The following is a 21,879-nucleotide window of genomic DNA, read 5'->3' as shown; positions in this document are numbered from 1 at the left end:
TGATGAAAGTCACCTATTCCCACAAAGAAGTTCCTGTTCTTTACTTTGTCGAGTAGCAGACACTCCAGCCCAGTCCTTCAGTTGCTTCAACAATATGTCATGGTCAACAGGCTTGAATGCTGCACGGAGGTCCAACAGAGCCACCACTGTGGTTCTTCCAGGGTCCATATTTATGCAAGCACCATTGCACACTTTGACAAGGGCAGCTTCATCTTCCAAACAATGACCAACCACTTGCTGGTTGGTCAAACAATGTCTTTATGATACATTCCATTCATCTAGCCTGATGAACAGAAGACTAGAGACTGACCAGTAACTTTACAATGATGATTTGTCCAGATTGTTCGTTTTTAGCAGTGATTTGATAGCTGCTGTTTTCAAAGCATGAGGAGAAACACCTGATATGAGGGATTAGTTCTTATTTGAATTAGATCAGACGCTGTGGGTAAGATATCGGACGATGCCATATTTCCAAAATTGTGTGAACAATGTCCGGTGGCTTTAAGCACAAGACACTTTTTTATTTGCAATCTAAAAACAGCTTACATCCCAAATACACTTGTATGTCAGCTGACTCACTTTACGGAGGTATTTAAAATGCGATTTCCTACTTTGACCACCAGAGGGCACTGTGTTTTGTTTTTATTATGAAAAGCGTTTCAGTTTTATTCTGCAGATTAAGGAAACAAACCATTTACTCTCCACATTCTCGTCATTGCTTTTTTTCATCTTTCATTCTGTAATGTCACTGAAAGGTTTTCTCGTTTATCCTTAAAATTGTGTGACGTCATTACAATTTTTATGTCATCTTTTATGTGATTGTGTGAAATTATTTTTTAATCCGTTTCCATTTGTCATGTTTGAAGATCAAAAAAAAAAAAAGAAAAGAAAAAAAGCAGCACATGAAATTTAATTGTACAGTGTCTGTGCAGTAAAACGCTATACGACCTGACTGTCATCAAAGTTCCCTGCAAATTTTTGCTTGGAGTTTCAGAGACATGTTGTCAGCAGTTCATAGAATAAAAGAATAATGTTCATTTTACTCAAACATACACCTGTAAAAAGTAAAATCAGAGAAACTGATCAATTTAAGTGGTCTCTTCATTTTTTTCCCCCAGATCTGCATTTCTTTTTGGCGGGGTTTAAATGACAAATATAAAGAATAAAGGTGACAAATGATATTCGATGTGTTTTTAAATCATTTGAAAAGTGTGGCATGCCTCAGTATATAACCCCTTTTACTCTGATATGTCACATAAAATCCATCTATCCTTTGCTTGTACAGGACAGGCAACCATGCACACTCTCAGACCTACTAGCAAATGTAGAGAGACTAGTCATGGTAACATTGGAAGAGCTGCAGAGAACCACAGCTCAGGTGGGGAAACCAGTGGACAAGTCATTGTTGAATGAAAGCCATGAGAAGTGATTTAAATTCGCAGCACACTTCTTAGTTTCATTTTCAGATGAGTTGGAGGGGTGCAGAGGGATGAGAGAGTTCTTGTTATTATAACAAGAAGAATAATATGTCGTTATTCTTGTTCTTAAAATCTTAGGATTATTTGACCAAAGCATGGCACGTGAATCTGAAATAAAACCAGGTGTGGCTCTTCTTCACTGAATCCAGGTTATGGAAAGAATAGTGAAACAGATGCATCGTGGAACAACATTTAAAAATGTATTTGTTGACATTTTGAAAATGTTACACAAGGGAAAAAAAATAGCAGCTGGTTGTTATCTGACACGTTTTTTGAACTCTTCCCGACCTGTTTGAGAACGTCGGAACGTCGCAACACAAAATCCTTTTCCCACATCCTTTAATAACGCTCCACATGCAGCACTGAATACAAAAACAGCTGCCTTTGTCTGTAATATTTTTACTAAATGTAAAGATTATAAAGATATTTAAGCTTAGATTCGATAATAAAATGTAAAAACTCTACACTCTGCAGAAAATATATTATGTCACAATGCAGTGGAACCGTCCCACTCTTCTTTGGACAGAGTATAACACACTTTGATGTCATTGTCCCAGAGTCCTCTCTTTCAACATTCTCCTCTGTCTTCTGTTTTCAGACTCCTCTTTTTTTCTGTTTCCTTAAAGTCTCTGAGTTTCTTGGTGGAACCTCCTGATCTTCTTCTCAGCGTGAGCCCATTTGGATCTGATGTTAACAGAAGACAAAGAAGAAGAATAACAATAGACATTTATATCAAACTGAAATGTAATGCGACTGTTGGTTGTGTGTGTGTGTGTGTGTGTGTGTGTGTGGGTGTGTGTGTGTGTGTGTGTGCGTGTGTGTGTGTGTGTGTGTGGGATACAGGTTGTACAAGATCGATGAAAACATCTCATCATCTGTAGCAGTGTCTTGTTTGAACAATGGGTTTGACAAAGAACCCATGGCTGGAAATCGTTCCGCATTGATTTATTTCAACCATTCTGTCACCAAAGTGGTAAATATGTAAATACATAAATACATATTCAATTGGGCTGAGGTTGAGGCTATTCTCAGGATCTAATATTGTCATGCTTATCTGTTTCTATTGTCCAAGTTTTATTCATCTAGACTTCAATCAACTTTAAGCAACGGACCAATACCACAGGATGAAAAAGAGGCCTTCACCATGATCCTACCACCTCCAATCACAGAATTAAGATTGGCTGACAAGTTTGTCTTTGTGCCATGTTAAAATGAATATTGTGTTCCTTTGCATAATGTCTAGGTGAATTAAATATGTTCTAAAAAGAAGGGGCACAAGGCCCAATCCTAGGGGAACACCACTGGTAATTGTGGATGGCTATTCCAAATATATTCTCCAACACACAGCCAGTGACTATGGCTTATTACTGTTTTCTTCAGACATGACAAGAAATGGAAAAGACAAAAATAAATGTGTAGCTACCCGGATGCTTACTAAAGCCAAGAGATGTCTTCTTGTTTGTTCTGGTAGCCCAAGGCAATCATGGAGTTCCTGTTTCTGGTGAGACATCTGGTTTGTTCTTCATCAGGCCTGTAAGGAAAATGTTTGGGGTTAACACCAACATCATAACAAAAGCTATCTGTTGCTGTTCATCCTCATGTCACCTACACGCGAAAAACAAATTGCGTGTAAAAAAACTAATTACCATCTGCGCAAGAACTCGGCTGAAAGCTGATAATAAATTTGTTGTATAAATACCCAACTAAACTGTAGTGTACTGCTCTTTGATTTGGCATCCCTCCTGCATGACTTAGCAGGCGGATGCTGTCCTTTCTAATGAGTCCTGGACTGCAGCTATGTCTCACCAGGTTGAAATATTCCTCTGAGCATACCTAAAGTCTGACTCGCTGACCCCGTCCTTTGGTTCTCTGAGTTTGGACTGAATTCCAGGCAGGAGAGAGAGCCAGCAGCCCTCCCACCCTCTATGAGACTTCTTTGCTGTACAAGCTTTAAAGTACAGTAAAGTTCACATTTACTGAAACTCCTGGCCTCGCAAGGAAAAATCAAGCTAATAGCTTCTTTTATCTCCACCTGCCAGGAAGTTGTCAATCTCTGTTCGCAGCCCACAAGTAGCTGAATGCCTTTCGTCCTCCTATGCCTTCTTCTATTGACTGCGGTTAAATGACATACATTCCTTCTGCTTTTTTAAACTGTTTTTCTTTTAGGAAACAAAGGAAATAAGCACATTTTTGAAGAGGATTTCAGCAGCAGCTAGTCATGTCGGAGAAATATTGAATTCAAAATAAATAAAAAAATTTTGCTTCAGAGAAGCAAAATTTTTTGGACTTTTGTTGTGGAAAAAATACACAGTTTTAGCCGCATCATCACTTTCTTTAAGGGATGTTTGAAGCTACAACAGTAAGCATTTCAGTGTCTGATGGTAAAATGAACAGCAGGACCGCAAACTTCACAGGTTACTCAGAGCAGAATGCAGAAAGTTGTCATATTCTGCACAATAAACATATTTATTTCAAAACGATAGCTAACTTATCTGATGCTTATGGTGTAGCTTTAAACATCCCTTGAAGAAAGTGATGATGCGGCTAAAACTGTGTATTTTTTGTGGAAAACATACACAGCTCAGAGCAGAACCAGAATCAGAATCGGTGTTTGTTGGGTCCGGAGGGCTGCTGGTGCCTGTCTCTGGAAGGCAACAGGCAAGAGACGGGTTCACCCTGGACAGATCGTCAGTCCATCGCAGGGCAACACAGCGGCAGACGGGACTAACAATCATGCACGCACACACCCACACCAATCAACCAAACAGTCATAATTTTGTGGGAGGAAGTCGGAGTACTCAGAGAGAACCCACGCATTCACCGGGAGAAATATGCAAACTCCATGCAGGAAGACCCCTGGGCCAGGAGTCGAACCCAGGACCTTCTTGCTGCAAGGCAACCGTGCTACGAACTTCTGTTACTTCACAGTTTGGACCGAACAATGTGTTCTTTTAGTGTGTCAATGAGAGGACAAATCAGAGTTTTAGGCACTCATAAGCAGGTCACAGAGATACAACAGTCATAAAGAGTGCAGTGAATATTCCTCACCTATAGAGCTGAGGACAAGACAACTTCAGTGAAGCAGACGTCAGTCCCAGCCCGCTCTGGTTCTTCCCTTTACTTTTTCTCACAAGGTCCTTGAATCGGCCCCACATGTAGTTTTCACTGAGCTGTACATGAAGACACACAATAGCAGGACAGCTGTCTTTAAATGTGCTTTGGCTAACCACTGGCCCTACGGCTGCTAGTCAGTCAGTCAGTCAGTCAGTCAGTCAGTCAGTCAGTCAGTTAGTTAGTTAGTTAGTTAGTTAGTAGGTAGGTATGTGTCAAACATCAAAACAACATCAAGAGTTGCGTCTGTGATCTGTTTACATGCAAACTCACGCGGCCCGTCGGAGGACTCCTCCCTTCTGTGCGGTCTCCATGGTGATGGGGCTCCCTCTCGGCGCAGCTCCTTTGGTTTTGGCTTCTCCTCCATTCTGGGACGGCTGACAAATCCTCACTACTCATCCCTGAAGTATTAATAACAGATAAGACACTTCTGTTACTGACTCTTCTAATTCGTCAGCCCACGCCATCCCTAACGCAGACACAACATGGCTGACTGTCATGGTGACGTCTAATGCACACAGGGAACGTTTCATACAGCAACACTGCAACCACAAAAAATGAACAGTCTAACAAATAATAATAATAATAATAATAATAATAATAATAATAATAATAATAATAATAATAATAATACTTTACTTGTGTAGTACTTTTAAAGCTTTAGATGAATGTTCAAATATATTAAAGCCTTTTGATAAAAGTAAGTGATGTGAGTGAACTTCCAGAGGTCATTAAAGGTCAACCAGCCCCCCTCCCCCCACCTTCTTCAAATCAAACAAAATTGATGTCAATCAACTTGTCTATGTTTGTGCTGGTTTGTGCAGCAAACATTTTTGTCTGTGTTGCTTTGGGTTTGAAGATATTAATGAAACTTTAAAGGTCATTTGATTTTGTAAAAGTGTGTGTGGTGTGCGTGTGTGTGGGGGGGAGTGAGGGGGCGATGAGGGTGCAGGCTCATCGACCTTTAAACGTAATCGAGTTGATTGACGTCAATTTTGTCTCATTTGAAAAAGGTGGGGGCTGGGCCTGGTTGACCTTTAATGACCTCTGGAAACATTTCGTAATATCTTTAAGATGAAAGCGGCACAAACGAAAACTTTTGCTGCACAAACCGGCACAAACGTCCGACACCGTTTTTGTCTGATTTGAAAAAGGCGGGGCGGGAGGCCAACCTCCCTCAGGTGAGTAAGTGTTAACTGATGATTTTAAAAGAAGACAATGAAGAGGCCTGTGTCATTTTAGAGGAAGAGCATTCCTTCCTCTGCCTGTCACACATCGAGCTCTGGCAGACGAACGTGGTAGAGTCGTGAATTATGAGCTCTTTTTTATTTGCTCTTCTTCTGCGTGCCTTTGCCCTGAGATGACGCCACTCTGAGGTAATCAGGGTGGACTGCAGAAACAGCTGTCATTGTGCTACAGCAGCACCCAGTGCTCTGCTGATGGCTTTTCATAAGGAGAATTTGTAACATAACTGGAATCTAGCCAAAATAACATATAAAAAAAATTACATCTTTAATTAAGAATTTCAAAAAGATTCATTATAAAGCAAACAAGTAAAATTCTGTCCAGTCTGCTACATTTGGACTGAGTAGATTATAAAATTAGTAATTAATTAGTAAAAAAAAAAAAAAAAATCATGAACTTAACTGAACTGCTTTATAATTTGAAATTGAACTGAATTTTTTTTTTTTTTTTTTTTTTTGCATCGTGCCTTGAGATGACATTGGCGCTATTAAATTATTTGGTGCAAGGTTTTTATCTGTCTTTACTGTGTGTCATATCAGTTCCTGACCAGGATGTGTTCTCAGGTTACCTTTCCTGGCTGACGGCAGCGGGTGCCAGCCGACCTCCGGGATGGTGGACAGATCAGAGGAAGTACCACTCGGAGACGGAAAGTCACTTTTCGACTGCCAATTCTGGAAGGCCAACGTGGCAGAGCCACAGCTGCAACACCGCTGAAAACACTCCTGCATAGACACAACACACACAGAGTGAGATAAGAAGAATAACTTAGAATAACGTAGCTTTTCTTGCCTCAGAGCTTTTTCAGGTCTCATATACAAAATACAACTACTTTGTCCATTTAAGTTTAAAAACTAGGGGAGCACTGATTTATAAAGAGATTGGTCAGTACTTACATGTGAAGCTAATCTTATCCACTGATCTTATCTACGTCAGCAAAGGTCTAAATATGAGAGAGGGTTGACCGATAGACCGGCCCACCAGGTCAAGTCTGCACGTTTGTAGTCACCCAACTCAACAACTTCCTTGTTGTATCGCAGGATGACGACATTTCAAATTGGTATCAGCTAAAGTCAGAATCGATTAGGCTTTTTAAACGTCAGGAATAGGGGACATTTAAAAAGGCCAGAAAACTGCAATCGATGCTCCCCCAATCGAAACTATATGCATACTTTCATTTAGAAAAAATAAAGTAGGCTCAGTAGTTTTCTTTCCAAAAGCCATAAAAAACGTAGAAGTTATTGAAGTTTATCTTTTATTAAGAATCGCTGAAAATAACTTTTTTTTTTCTTCTACTAAAGGCTAAGTAACGTAAAATTCATCCATCCATTATTCAACATGCAAACTTCATGCAAAAAACCCAGTCTGAGAGGAATCAAAAAACATTCACACACCTCCTTCGTTTTCCTCATCCTGCTGTCCCTCTGCAGGCTGCAGATCTGCCTTTGCAGACGAACGTTTACCTCCTGCAGACGAGCAATTTTTTCGAGCAGCTGGCAGATGTGCTCCAGGTAACCGAAGCCCGAGCCCAAAGCGCTGGACCTCTGTTGTTGGGCCTGCAGAAACAGAATGTGTGCATGTCAGACGAGATCACAGACACCCACAAGAAAACATGAAAGGAGGGGATTCGAAATGGACCGACTGCTCCCAACCACAGAGAAGCAAATATCCCCACAGCATGATACTACCACCTCCATGTTCCACTATGGGGGCGTTTTGTTCTGACTTGTGTACAGTGGTAGTTTTCTGCCAAACAGAGCAACACATTTGATGTAGATCAAACTTCTTGTAGTCAGACAAAATGGCTTTTTATTTGTTCCAAATGTGTTGCGTACCAAATGTAAAAGGAAAGAAAGGAATTTGAAGTCTTGTCTTATCTGCTCTTTTTTTATGGCTCGGGCCGGAAGGGAAAGTTTCACGCCACCAGCTACAGTAAAGCGGAGTGCAGGAAGTTACAGATTGTTTATATCACTACAAATCTGGTCCTACAAGTTTTGAAATTGTTTTTAGGTGAGAAATTAGACCTGTCAGGTTCATACGCAAAATCCACTTTTAGCCCTTCCATATATTTTTTAATGTACTCTGTGTGACTAGGAGTGCAAAAAAAAAATTAAGTGTATTCTCTCCTGGTGCTGTGCAGATGTTTTAATATTCTTTGTGGGTAATATCTTTCAGTCTGTTAATTTTTCTCTTTTCCCCTATTACGTTTCCTTGGCGGTGACGTCACCGCATTTGCTGTGGAACTGCTGAACAAGGTCATGATTGCGGTATTTAACCTTTTTCTGTTTGTAATTTTTGCTCTTTTACCTTCCTTAAGCCATGTTGTTCTTTTAATTACTGTTTATGTAACTTGTTGTACATATTATTGTATTTTTAAAAAAAGAGTCATGTTTTCTGAGTAACTGACTTTGTGAGTCTGACTTTCTTTTTTGTTGTAGTTTTGCTTAGTTATGCCAAAGTTGGAAATAGACAAGTCAGAGTGATCGGGTCTAGAGGGTATTAACGCGCTCGATTCTTCACATCGCCCCCTGGCGTCAGAGCCTGAACGAAGTGTCTGGTTAAATTTTGTTTCCTCTGGAAGGCGCCCACGTCGGTAATTAGACAAAGCACTGAAGTATTCCAGTGCAAAATGTCAAGATATGCATAGAAATATAAACTCTAAATAACCTATTTAGACAGTTTATCAGCAGAATTGTCGATCTGGGAGTGAGTTTCACTTAAAAAATAAATTCATTTTCCCTCGACTTTAAAAAAATCTTCTCTTCACACTCTGAACACAGGCAGTCTAGGCGATAAGAGGAAATCATGAGCAAATATTTATCCAATTATCAACATTCCTAAATTTGACCCAACAAAAGCAGGATATGAGCTCAGGCTTCCTATGCTGATGGCGCTGAAGCTGGAGTTGTGTAGGGGTGACACCACTCTTTCCTTTTGACATACAAATACTTCCTGGATCACAAAGGTTCATCTGCACACGTTGTGTTGTACAACGACGGGGCGCCTTCAAGAACATTTAAATGTTTGTGTGTGTATGAAAGCACACAAAGGAAGAAGCCCTTCTGTTAAAAACATTTTATCACACAGGATCTCATGTCTGATGACAGCCCACAACCTCTTCTCTGTTCACAGGCAAGTCCGTTTCTCAAGTGGATTTTCACTAATCCACACAAGGTTGAAATAATACATTAGATTCAGATATACAGTACAGACCACATGGTCTGTACTGTATGAATACATCCATCCATCCATCCATTATCTCCCGCTTATTTGGGTTTGGGTTGTGGGGGTAGTAGCCTCAGTAGGGAGGCTCCCCAGCCACTTGTTCCAGCTCCTCCGGGGGAATCCCAAGGCCAGCCGAGAAATATAGTCTCTCCAGCGTGTCTTGGGTCTTCCTCTGGGTCTCCTCCAGGTGGGAACTGAACACATCACCAGGGAGGCGTCCTGACCAGATGCCCGAGCCACCTCAACTGCTCCTCTCGAAGTGAAGGAGCAGCAGCTCTACTCTGAGTCTCTCCTGGATGACTGAGCTTCTCTCCCTGTCTGTAAGGGAGAGTCCAGACTCTATGGAGAAAACCCATTTTGACTGCTTGTATCTGTGACCTTGTTCTTTCAGTCATGACCCAAAGCTCATGACCATCGATGAGGGGAACATAGCTCGACTAGTAAATTGAGAGCTTTGCTTTTTGACTCAGCTCTCTCTCACCTCGACAGATCGATACGTGGATATGAATACATTCTGTTAGTATCGAGCTGCGGTCAGCTAATAAGTTGAAAAGAACCCACAAACCTTTTGCATTTATTGACAAGCTGATGGCTTAATTCTGGCTGGACACTTCTTGGTGGCATTAGTCTAGTTCACTTACATTGCTAGGGATTCTGTCATGGACCAGGTTTTAGGATATTTTAAAAACATTTAGAAGGGTTTAGAAGTTTAGTAACGCCACTCCAGAAGCCCAGTGTTGGCCTGTTTTATCCTTTCTAGAACCACTTTGGGTGTATCTGTGGGATCATTGTCCTCTTGTACCACAGAACTCTGTTACCATTTTAACCGGTTGGCTTCTGCTCTTAAGTAAATTTGGAGATAGTCCTTTTCCTTCAATTTTTCATTGAGTTTGTGCAACACACATTAAAACTGGTCTTTGAATGGGTGATGAAAGCCAATGTGATCCTTCGGCTATATGGCTCTTTTTTGAACCATAAAGAAAATCAAAATCAAACCAGCAACCCAATTTATTTAAAGCACATGTGTCAAACTCAAGGCCCTTGGGGCCAAATCTGGCTACTCTGTGACCGATACGGCAAGAAATACAGAGCCACATTTGACATCATACGTTAGTATAAATACCATAAAAAATCCTTACAAACATTTCTAAATTAGCGAAATATGTGATTTTGATCACAAATGCCACCAAAACAATCACAAAATCCTGGAGGAACAGCCATTTAATAATAATTTAACAGTTTAATTGGTTTTATCGACATGTTCTGGCACAACCGGCCCTTTAAGAACATTCAGGGTTTCGATATGGCCCAAAATGAAAATGAGTTTGACACGCTTGATTTCAAACTTTATGGTTCTAATCAAAGTTTGGTTAAAAGCACAAGTTTCATATGGAGGTATACATTGAAGTTTGTATGTATAATTTTGTTTAGTAGTAAAAAAAAAAGACTGAAGTTGCATTTTGTGTCATTTTTTGCCACTAAACAAACAATGGCTAAGAATGAACATGATGAGTGTAGAGTTACATCTGACCAGGACTGTTTTTCCTGCCAGCAGATAAGGCAAAGTGAGTGCGTGTGGGTCCATAATTTGAGGAGTGTTGGGTCTCCCACCGGTCCTGCTCTTACTTCCTCAGAGACCACTGAGGGACCCACTGCTTGGAACGAGGAATGGGAGTAACGAGGAGCGTCTTTTCTGTGTGCAAAGTGAGCAATCCCAGTGCAAACAAACAGACACACCCTGCTCTGCTTCCTCAAGCCTTCAGTTAATTGCGTTGAGTCATGGGTTAGTCACTGACAGAACCTCTGAGGGGACCACCAGGCCCAAAGCTGCAGCTCAGAAATGAGACATGAAGCCACCTGGATGAAGACGGACACTCCTGGAGATCACAGTACAGACACGGTGTACGCTGAAGTGTCTGTTAGATAACAATGAGGCAATACTATTACAATATTTTCTCACACTTTGTACCATAAAGGAAATGCAGTCACAACAGAGCTACTTGGTTGAGGTTTTAAACATAAGCAACGGGTGGGAAAGTTCAGTGGAAATGCCGTCATTTTCAACATGTCTGAAGGATTATTTGCTTCTAGAAGTTTTAAAACTAGGAATGTTAAATTCTCACATTACCAGCAACGTTATCTTTGGTTGACACACCAGTAACTCCTGTCTAATAACTATTCCAAATAATCTGAGTGAAATTTCTTTTGGTCCTTCCTCTTCTCTAAAGGCATTTCTTCTTAAAATATCTGCTTCAGTCATCAGAAATATTGGTGTCCAAACTCTTTGCAAAGCGGGCCAGAAACCCAAAGTCCAAAATACTCAGGGGGCCATATTGCTTTTCTGATTTGAATCACTAAGCAATTTCTCTTTTAAATACTTCTTAATTGATTAAACATGCAATATTTTAATGAAACAAAGTGACAAGTGTTTTGTCTTAATTAAAGGTGGACAGTTTCCAAACTTTATGGGTAATGCTTCTCACGTTGTATAGCCTAGAAAATCTCTTATTTTATTACCAGCAACATAAAGAAAAACTTTCTTAAAATACAAATTATTAGTAGAATAAATGTAGTCTCTTTTTCTAAGTAAAAAGTTGCTTGTTACAATTAAAATATTTTTATATAATTAAAATACTTTGTGCCTTCCACTTCCCACTAAAGAAGAAATTTACTTTGTAAATAATTAAATTCTTGTGCTAAAAATGATAAGAAGTTCCTGGAGGGTCAAATTTGGAGCATTGTCGGTGGGCCACTCAAAATAGTTCCACACTTTGGACACCCCTGATCAAAAACAAAATGGGAAATGTGTATCCTTGTAAAATATGACTGTGGTGATGTTTCCATTTAAGAGAAGCTGTTGCTATGGGCCTCAGATATGAAGTCAGGAAGGAAGTAATTCTTGAGTTTGCTTGCAGTGTGGTATAGTTTAGCATTCACAATAGCTGCTATAGCCGTGAAAACAAAAACAATTGGGATGCTAGGTTTTTGTTTGAAAGAAAAGAAAAAAGAACAAAAAGCATATTGCTAAAATGTCAAATTGTTTTGTTCTGGATGTTCTGGATGTCCCGTCACTGCTGGGAACCAGTTCACGGAAACTTGATTTTTAAGAAATCCAAAGCAGTTGTTGAACATTAATTACGCTGCGAAACAGAATATTTTACACATCTGAACACTTCCAAAGAAGGATATGGATTCATTTAAATCTGTAGGACTCAGTAAATTATTTAGACTTTATATGTGAATTGTCCTGTAAACGGTTCACTTTTCCAATCTGTTTATAGGGCACAACTGTGTTTCAAATACACGGCCTTGCAGAGAGAAGCCCTATTTTAAGCTTCATGTGTCAGCTAATTGAACCAACCGCATCTGGGCTTGATGTGGGCTCACTCTGAGGAGGCTAGCAGAATCACTGACAGTAAAGCTGTTAGTTAGAACGGAGCCCAGCTGGCTCCGGGCCCCCATTTCACAGCTACTAACCCACTGTGTGATCTCCAGATCAGAGGCGAAATGGTTAATGTCAACACCCTCATTCTATTTCAGTTGTTCCAAAACACACTCAGGAGTATAAAGAACATCTGTGGATCCCAGCTGGAAAGTGTCTTCTTTATTCGTTAAGCTTGGAAGCTCAATAAGTCAATAAACAACAAAAAAACAGCCTTTAAAACTGAGTTCAAACTAACCGCAATGAAAATGAATGCCAAGACTGAGATAAACAAGTCCATATGACCACTGTTGCTGCCTGGCAGTGAGAAAAATGAAAACTATGCACTCAGTAATGCATCCAGATTTTGAATTATGAAGCTTTCAGTGGTTTTATAATCCATTTATCCCCATTCTAAGAAATTCTATGACTAAACACATAGTGGGAAGTGTTGTAACACTTTATCTGCAGGGGTGACATGACATAACATCTGTTATGAACATGAAGGAGTATTCATTCGGTGAATAATGACACTTTTAATGCAAAGCGGCTTTAAAAGTGTCATTAAAGTTCCATTAAAAGTGCCAATTTTGCATTATTTGGCAAATTTATACACTTTAATGCAAAGGTGGCACTTTTCATGGACTTTTAATCCAAATTTTAGAGCAACTTTGCTTTAAAAATGTGATTATTTACCAAATGACACGTCACGACAACAGTCATAGACATTCATAAAGACGACTTCGTGTTCATGACAGTGTCATGTCAGTCTTATGCACACCCCGTCAAATAAAGTGTTACAGAAAGGGCTTGAGTTTTTATTTTACTATTAATTATTTGTGGATGAGGTTCACTAAGCATTCCATACTAATCATTTTTAGTATAGAAAAAAATGATATACTAGAAAATGGCCTCTCTGGTGCCTCCTGGAAGTCAGAAAAGAATCATTATCCCTGTAGATATGGGAGTAATTTGAGACACTCAACACCTACTGGATACACCAGGATTGGCTGCCAACCTCTGGGCTCGGAAAATAAGGAGGGTTGAGAGACAGAAAGGCCTCCCGATTATCAACAGTATCCCTTTGTCAAATCTCCAGTACCTCAGCAAACTCAACAACGTGCTGCATCGCACTCAGCTAACCGGCTCTGTCCGAGGGACCGATAGGTTCTCGTGTTTCACTTCGATCGATGTGAACAGAGCCCTTCAAACTCGGCATTGTTTCAAGAGCCTCCGCGACTCAGATGTTCTGCACCTTCTGTTAATAATCCTTCTCCAATCTGTCCCTCTCTGTGAAACAACAACGGGGATTCATGCGGAACGTTTGCTCACATTCTTCCCTGTAATAGCTGCTGGTAATGAAAGACGTCCTCACAGCCTTGCTGGGATGTTTTCAGGAACATCAAACAGTTGAACGCGACTGTACAACTTCGACAGCTGCCAGGTGCTCTCCCACAGACCCATCCAGAGAGATCCAGAGAGTAAGCATCCCACAGGAAAACATGACATGATGACTCTATGGCTCTGAGACCTCTGAGTAAGAAGAGTCGGGCTGATATCCTAAAGTGGACATCAGGTCCACTTTAGGATATGAAGAGTTCCCATGACCTGGAATGATGGATGGATGATCAAACAATGGTTTTCTTACCTCACTGAGCTTGCAGCATGTGTCCATGTAGTCCTCTAGACTGTCCCTGGTGTCACTTCTCCTTAGAGACTCAGCCTTTATGGCCTCGTCTGTCTCATCCTTACATTGTGTTGGTAAGAATTCGTCTGCGGGCTTTACGCTCTCTGAGCTGTTTTTATCATCTGAAGAGATTTTCTCATCAAGTCGTTTGGATCTTTGACGAACATCTTCAGAGGTAGACCCTGTAGCGTCCCCTTGGTCCATTTCCTCACATATGTACAGTTTTACTGTTACAACTGAAGGGTCAAAGTCGTCTCTGTCGATGAACATGTCATCTTGGGTGTACCCTGTTGAATTTGCGCTGTTCTTTAAGCCGTTTGCCTCCTTGGAGTTTTGGTTCTTTGTAACTAGGGCATCGGGGGAGGAAGTAGAGTCGGAGTCCAAGTTACAGGAGTGACAGGAGGACTCTCGGCTGTGGACAGCAAAGCTCTTTTCTGAGCCTGTGGGGGTAGACGGAGAGTTGGCTCCGCTGGGCAGTTCCACTCCAGAGTCCTCGGATTCAAACTTGTACAGCCTGGAGAGATGAGAGTCCGAGAAAATGCCCGGTAGGTATCCGGTGCCAGAATCCATCCGAGACTTGTCTTCGGGATGGGAGTTTACCTCCGAGGCCTCGCCTGGGTCTGGAGTGTTGTGCTCAGAAACTGGTGCTGCAGAGAGAGTGGAGACGGAGTTTTCTGTCGACTGGAACTTTTCATTGAAGTTGTTTAAGGGCTTCATCTTTGTCAGCACAACATCACTGTCCAGAACTGCGTTCCTGTCTCCTTTCCCTGGTAGACAGAGACAGCAAAAAAAAAACATTATTTCTGCTCCAGCTAAACAAAATCTCTTCAAATGTGTTCTTGTGTGTTTTCTGGTCTTATTTGTTCATTGCAATAACTAAAAAACACACAAAAAAATCACAGTAACTAAACATTCCTCATCAACAATACCGATTCAAAAAAATGAGCAACAACATTTCATTTCCCCTTGGGGACAATGAAGCATTTTCAAATTTAACTGAAGTGAAGAAAAACAGAAAACAACGAGGGAATCGTCTGTGTTTTTGTGACATGGGTGTTCATACAGGACAAGCGTGTGGAGTTCGCCGGACAGAAAGTCAGAGCCAAGATGAATGACTGCCATCCAGAGAAAATATAGCTTTGAGCTCGCCATCAGACGCAGAGTCATCTATTATCTGTTTTCATAACAGACGGCTCTGCCTCTTGTACTTGATGCTGAATTCAAAACTGTATTTTCTTTGGATCCTCATAACATAAACTCATAACATAGTCTCATTCAAGCACTAGAAAAGGTGTGGTCTGAAATACGTTTTTATTTTCTCTCTCTCTCTTGCTTTGTCTGCCACATGTTGCTCATTCTGTGAAGCCCACAAAACTCCTGTTTCCTGTTTTTGCCTAATGATAGGAACAAAAACAAAACAGCTGAATGATTGTATGTATTTTAGGTTGGTACTTCAGCAGCTGGATTGTTGTTTTTCTTTTTCTTTTCCAATGACCTCACTGGTCATATTGTGTGAAGTGTCCCTCGTGTGTTTGTCTGTACAGTGGCACAAATTAGTGTTTACCATCTGCTGATAGCCAAGCCATAATGTACAGAGATTAACACGCTACAAAGACGGGTACAGATACGAGTTTCCAGCGTTGGAGAGATGTTGCCGTAGAGCTTTCCTTACTCTGGAGGAAACATTAATGTTAGTGCCTTGAAAAAAGGATTCCCACTTGTTAAAATTCTCGGATAAAGAATGAGTTACTCTAAAAGCCAGACAAAGACATTTAGAGCTTTTTCTGTCTTCCTGACACGAGACGTCAAGACAAGTCTGTTCTTGTGAAACCCCAGCAGACTGAGAAGGGGAGCAGGTTGCCTTTAATTACACGCTGAAGTCATCCGACCAACCGGGCTGTATAATCTGACTTCTCGCTATTGTGACACAATCCTCGTGTGTCCCTTCAATCCTTTTTGTCCGATCAACGCCTGCTGCACAGGTGTTCCCCTGATCTGGTCGTGCTCATCCCTTGCCAACAGGAGATATACTGTCCTGTAATCGTGAGCACATGCTGACTCAGCTGGTTTCCAGTCGTGCATGTTTGACTGAACTCCACACAACATATATCATCAGAGACGGTCCGCCTCCCCTCACGCTGTCCCCCCCTCCAACCCATCCTAAAGCCTGGCTTCTGTCTGAGAGCATCAGTCTGCCGTTTCCCCCCTCAGATTCATTTCACATTCCAGACCGAAACTGGTGGATTCGGCACGGTTTAAGGAGTGGGTGGATTGACCTGTTGTCTTCTGCGATGCCTCAGGCTCAAACCGCATGAGAAAAACACTTCAATGATGCCTCCAGGGCCGGCGGTAAAACACACCCTTCATGCAGGGGCTAGTAGGGGTCAGGAGGAGCTGGGAAAGAACCTGGCACTCAGGCTGGGAAAGTTAACCAAGCTCTAAGATAAACACCACAGGTCGAAACAGCATTGAATTAAACTAATTAAATATATATATATATATATATATATATATATATATATATATATATATATATATATATATATATATATATATATATATATATATATATATATATATATATATATATATATATATATATATATATATATATATATATATATATATATATATATATATATATATATATATATATATCAGTAGCACAGTTCATTTAAATACCCCAGAGTTAAAGGAATAACGGTAAGACGCAGGCCGGTCACAATAACCAATGTTTCTGGATGATTAATCGTCCCAGAAATTATCGCGATAACCGATAGTATTATTGTTTTGAGACAAACTTGCATTAAAAGTAGATTAAAAGCATCAACTTTGCAATAAAAGTGTCATTAGTATGTGTCTTCTTCATGATCGTGACAGATGTTATGTCATGTTTATGACAGTGTCATATCAGTCTACGTAAAATGTAAGTATTTGAGTAATGTAATGGCATTCTCAGTAGTCTTGGCACACCCTGCCAAGTAAAGCATCACCACATATTGAACCTAACCCAAAAAATAACAACAAAGAAAAAACCTGCACATAATCCTGTGGAAAGGAATAAACTAAGATTACCTGTGGAGGTGTAGCACCATGTAGAAGGGAAAAAAAGGCTTCCATCTACTATGGATGGGTGATGTGGACTTGAAATGGTATCAGAGAGTTTTTGTGGGGTTTCATGGTGATTGTGGTTATGGATAAAGAAAAAGTGTTGGACACTAATCAACGGGTGGTTGCTAAAACACATCTGTTCAGCTAAGCCAGGGGTCCCCAAAGTCGGTCCTCGAGGGCCAGCATCCTGCATGTTTTAGTTCTCTCCCTGGTTTAAAGCACATGGATCCAATGATGGCTGGTTAGAAGGCCTAAGAAGAACATTGACATGCTGAGAAGGTTGTTACTACCACACCAGGGAAAGAACTAAAACATGCAGGATGCCGGCCCTCGAGGACCGACTTTGGGGACCCCTGAGCTAAGCTGTTAAACTGAACCCAAGAATGGCATCACATCATGTTCTAATACATCACAGCACCATTCAGTATTAAATCAGCAGTAATAGAAGCAGCAATCTAAACCACGCTGTCAGCCACAGCTACACCCTAACATAAGGTGTAACTGGGATCATGAGAGTAATGTCATCAGCACTGAGGATGATAGCCAGACTCCCTTCCACTTATCAAAGTAAATGCACGACCCCAGCACTGCTCTGTCCTGCCAGACACCATTATGATAAGACCGGAATGTGCAGGAGCATTGTAGCTTCAGTCAAAAACTCCTTGGGAATAATTCCCTCTAACAGCTTAAGATGGAAGTAGCTCATCCCTCAAAGTAAAGGCCGAGACGATGCTGCTGCTGTCCTGCCAGCCACTAAATGTTCTTGGAGGACGCTCTTAGAGAAATTCTTGAGAACTAAACTTGTCATAGAACAGAAGCGCCCTTACAGGCGATTGTGTCAGGTTACAGTTTGGAAAAGCCCTCGACCAGCTTCTTCCTGTGTCCTGTTTGATGGTTGATGGTGGACCCAAATGCAGAACAGCAGAGGCACGCACAGAGTAGATTGAGATATTTAATAAAATATAAAAAATAAAAAATAAAAAAAAGACATACGGAAACCACAGGGAACCAGGGCAGATCAAAAACCATAAATCCAAGAGAGAAAATCAGCAAGGAGACAAGGGGAGAAACAGGAGCAACCAGCCAGGAGTGAATGAAGGAAGTGTGATTAAATACTGGGAGAGTGAATGCTGGAACCATAGATCTGGGCTGATGAGTTAACGGGCAGCAGAAGGCAGGCTGACCAGAGGGACAGGAAGTGACACAGGAGGTGAGGGACAGAGTGCTGGGGACTAGGAAAAGAATATAACAAAAATAACTAGACAAAGACATTTAATAAAACTAGAGTACCAAAGAAAGGACTTGACACAAGAAACAAATAGAACTGGAATCACTAGCAAGGAACTGAAGTAACAAGGCAAAACTAACAGAGACAAGAATCTATGGAGCATAAATTATCACAAAACCTAAAACAAACTCAAACAAATGCGAGATCCTAACGCCCTGAATGTGATCTGCGATAAAAACAACGATGGAGGCACAGGAGTCATCCTCGCAGCTGCACCGTACGCAGCCGTCTGCATAATAGCCCTTTCTTCTTGCTCTAAGAAACACGGCAAACAATGTGTCTGCTGTGGAGCAGAGCAAAGGGGCTCCCGAACGGCGGCAACAATGAGCAGATTTACTACGCCTCCGACTGTAAGGCATCTGTGGGATTTGCTCTGTAGCAGGTGTAGGGGGTGGGGGGGTGTCTTCTACTGTAAATAATCTGACAGTGATATCTGAGTGGGGCTCAGCTGTGGAATGCAGAGCAACCTGACGCCGTGATAAGAAAGCTCAGTGTGCTGCTGCTGCACGCTTTTCACACAAACCACAGCTGCTTTGATTTTGTTGGATCTTTATTTAGCCAGGTGAGACGACGAAGATCTACCTCTAAGTTACAGCACTGACCCGGGCAACAGGCAGCAGTAAAAATAAGTCAGTACAAATCTGGTAAATCACTAGGTCACAGAAAGAAACAGGTGCACTGATCAGGATCTATCGTTTGCAATGAATTGTTGGAAGTAAACATTGGGATGAAGATATGAAGACTTCAGGATTTCAAGCTCAAACTGCTTCCAGCAATGGAAAACCACGAAAGGTTCTGTTTTATGAATGCAACCTTTTTTTATAACACGCCCCATGAATTCACTGTCGAAGTAAAACCAAAGCTGAACTAAAGTTTTGCAAATGAAGCCCCAAGTCTGAGCTGCAGCCTTGTGTGTGTGTGTGTGTGTGTGTGTGTGTGTGTGTGTGTGTGTGTGCGTGGGTGTGTGGGCGTGTGTGTGTGTGAAAGAAGCTAACGGTTTGTCGGTACTCTACAGCTTCGCCGCTGTCTTTCGATGGCTAAAGCAAGAAATGCTAAATCAGCTTATCAGTAGAATTACATCTGCAATCATGGAAGAACTTGAGTGCAGAGTAAGTGGTTTTCGACCTCCTTTCACTTAACTCTTCAAACTGGGACTTTGTCGTTCTCTGGCCTCTATGTGTGATTTCTGAAAGGACCGGTGGCTCAGCGGGGTCAAATTCCACCCACTGCTGCTCCTGTTTGGAGCTGCTAAGTGAGGTTGATATTAACGTGGGAAGAACCCCCTTAATATCAGGCATATCAGTGCCGATTTTCTTCATTTTGGAAAATTGATGATTGGCCAATACTTACATGTGAAGCCAAATTTATCTACCGTGACAAAAGCCTAAAAATCAATCACTATGAGAGACGTTTGACTGACAGACCGGCCCACCAGGTCATGTCTGTACATGTGCAATTAACAATAATCACCCCAGTGTTGCCAGCTCAATGACTTTCTTGCTATAATTAGCAACATTTCAGGTGAAAAAAAAAGTTTACTGGCCAAAATTGGAATTGGCAGGTCAGGCTTTTTAAAGATTGGAAATCGCCGATCGGGCCAGAAAACTGCAACTGGTGCAGTTCTAGTATAAACCATCCTGTAAACAACCATTAAATGCATAGAGGATAATATTGACCCAGCTTGAGTTCTAATCCTCCTGTTTCACTCCACATCCAGATTGCTCAATTTCTTAAAGGTCAAATCAGTTCAGTAGAGGATTTACCCAGTTTTATTCATGAGCACAGCGGATTAGAGAGGGAATCGTGTTTTAACAGTCAGGGTTGGGTTCTGCTCCGGCACTGTGGAGGAATTTCAGCCCACTCTCCTTTACATCACGGCTTCAGTTCGTCGAGCTTTGCCACCGTTTGTTTCTGCACAGCTCTTTTACGGTCCCACCACCGCATCTTAAATTAGGCTGAGCTCTCGACTTTGAATAGGCCACGACTGACCCCCTGGATTGTTTTTCAGTCATCCTGTTGAGTAGCTGCTGCAGCTGGTCACTGATGACTCAGTTTGGACCAAAACCTCAGCTGTCGGGACTCACAGTTGGGAGGAATTCACGGTCTAATTGATGACCGGAACGTGTCCAAATCATCACCCTCCACCGCCGTGCTTGATATATGTTTGTGCTGGGAGTAAAGATTTCCAGCCGTGTTAAATGTGAATAATCTTCACCTTGCGTGTGGGGTAAATCTGCACGCAGCAACGCGGCCCGAACTCCCACTGTCATCCAGGAGTTAACATGTACCGATGAGTCAAGAGCAGCTGCTACCTTCCCCCTGATAAATCAGACAGTATGACAGAAAACATCTGGCTGCAGGTTGTTAGAGCGCTGACAGATTCAGGTGAGTCTCTGTCTTTCCTGCCTACTTCTTGTCTGTGACGCTTGATGCCGTCGTCCTCAGGAACGTCCGTCCTTTCCTGTCCCACGAAGGAGGAAGGAATCCACATCTGTTTTTCTTTTTGTTATACTGTGGCAACAACCTCACAAACTGTGCTTGCAGCTCACAGTTTTCATAGGAGAAGGAATAAATAAAAAAAGAGGAGGCCAGAGAAGTTTTTATGACCGCCAATCTGCTTTTAATGGATTTCTGTGGAAAACAATAGGAGCGAAACACCCGAAACTCCCCTCACTGTGTCTTATGAATAAAAGAAAAGCTGCTGATCTCAGTCGACCACATCACCGAGTCCGTGAAAGTTCTCAGTCATCTTGAGAAACAACAGCAACAAAGGCACCGCAGGGCGCTAATCGTGTTTACCGAGACATTACAGAGCTCAGAGGATGAGTCTGCAGGTAGTTTAGGGTCATGATGGAAGAAATGAAATAAACTCCAGTCATAATTCCTGAAAGGGAATTATGACTGGAGTCCAGTCATAATTATGACTCCAGTCATAATTCCCTTTCAGGAATTATGACTGGAAAGACACATCTCTGAGGAAGGAATTATTAAAAAGATTGTTTTACCTTTTCTCCAAGGAGCCAGAATTGAGAAAGATCTCTGCCAGCTGATGACCAGCCCAGCCTTTTTCCTTTTCATACTCATGTTGCTAAATTACTTGCTTTTGTAAAAATAAAATATATATATATATAAGAAAAAAATACTTCTAATAATAAATAAATAAATAATCAAACTTTAGATGTAAAAAAAAATAATTTTTTAAAAAAAGAAAAAGATACAAAATTTTTTAGATATTCCTCATTGGGCTTCAGCTGTGGAAGAAAGGCGTCTCCTGCAGTGAGGAGGCTGCTTGTGATACCGGGTCCTGCTGGAATGC

The 21,879-nt window shown here is 41.3% G+C and overlaps 1 protein-coding gene across 2 annotated transcripts; it reads right to left on the bottom strand.

Annotated features, from left to right (window-relative positions):
* Positions 1–1,656: 1,656 nt before the first annotated feature.
* si:ch211-250c4.3 (uncharacterized protein LOC100535981 homolog) lies at positions 1,657–21,875 on the bottom strand. 2 transcript variants are annotated; one of them, XM_044136639.1, is made up of 8 exons: positions 21,569–21,875; positions 14,126–14,931; positions 7,226–7,387; positions 6,403–6,556; positions 4,863–4,990; positions 4,527–4,648; positions 2,902–3,009; positions 1,657–2,162 (listed from the first exon to the last, which is right to left on the bottom strand). In XM_044136639.1, exons 1-7 carry the CDS (start codon positions 21,645–21,647, stop codon positions 2,913–2,915), a joined length of 1,548 nt encoding a protein of 515 aa, XP_043992574.1. In that variant the 5' UTR covers positions 21,648–21,875; the 3' UTR covers positions 1,657–2,162; positions 2,902–2,912. The 2 variants fall into 2 exon arrangements, with proteins under 2 accessions (XP_043992574.1, XP_043992573.1); XM_044136638.1 differs by having other exon boundaries at positions 2,914–3,009.
* Positions 21,876–21,879: the final 4 nt, after the last annotated feature.

Source organism: Gambusia affinis, linkage group LG13, assembly GCF_019740435.1.
Source record: "Gambusia affinis linkage group LG13, SWU_Gaff_1.0, whole genome shotgun sequence".
Taxonomy (NCBI): domain Eukaryota; kingdom Metazoa; phylum Chordata; class Actinopteri; order Cyprinodontiformes; family Poeciliidae; genus Gambusia; species Gambusia affinis.
This window is presented reverse-complemented; position numbering and strand designations above follow the sequence as displayed.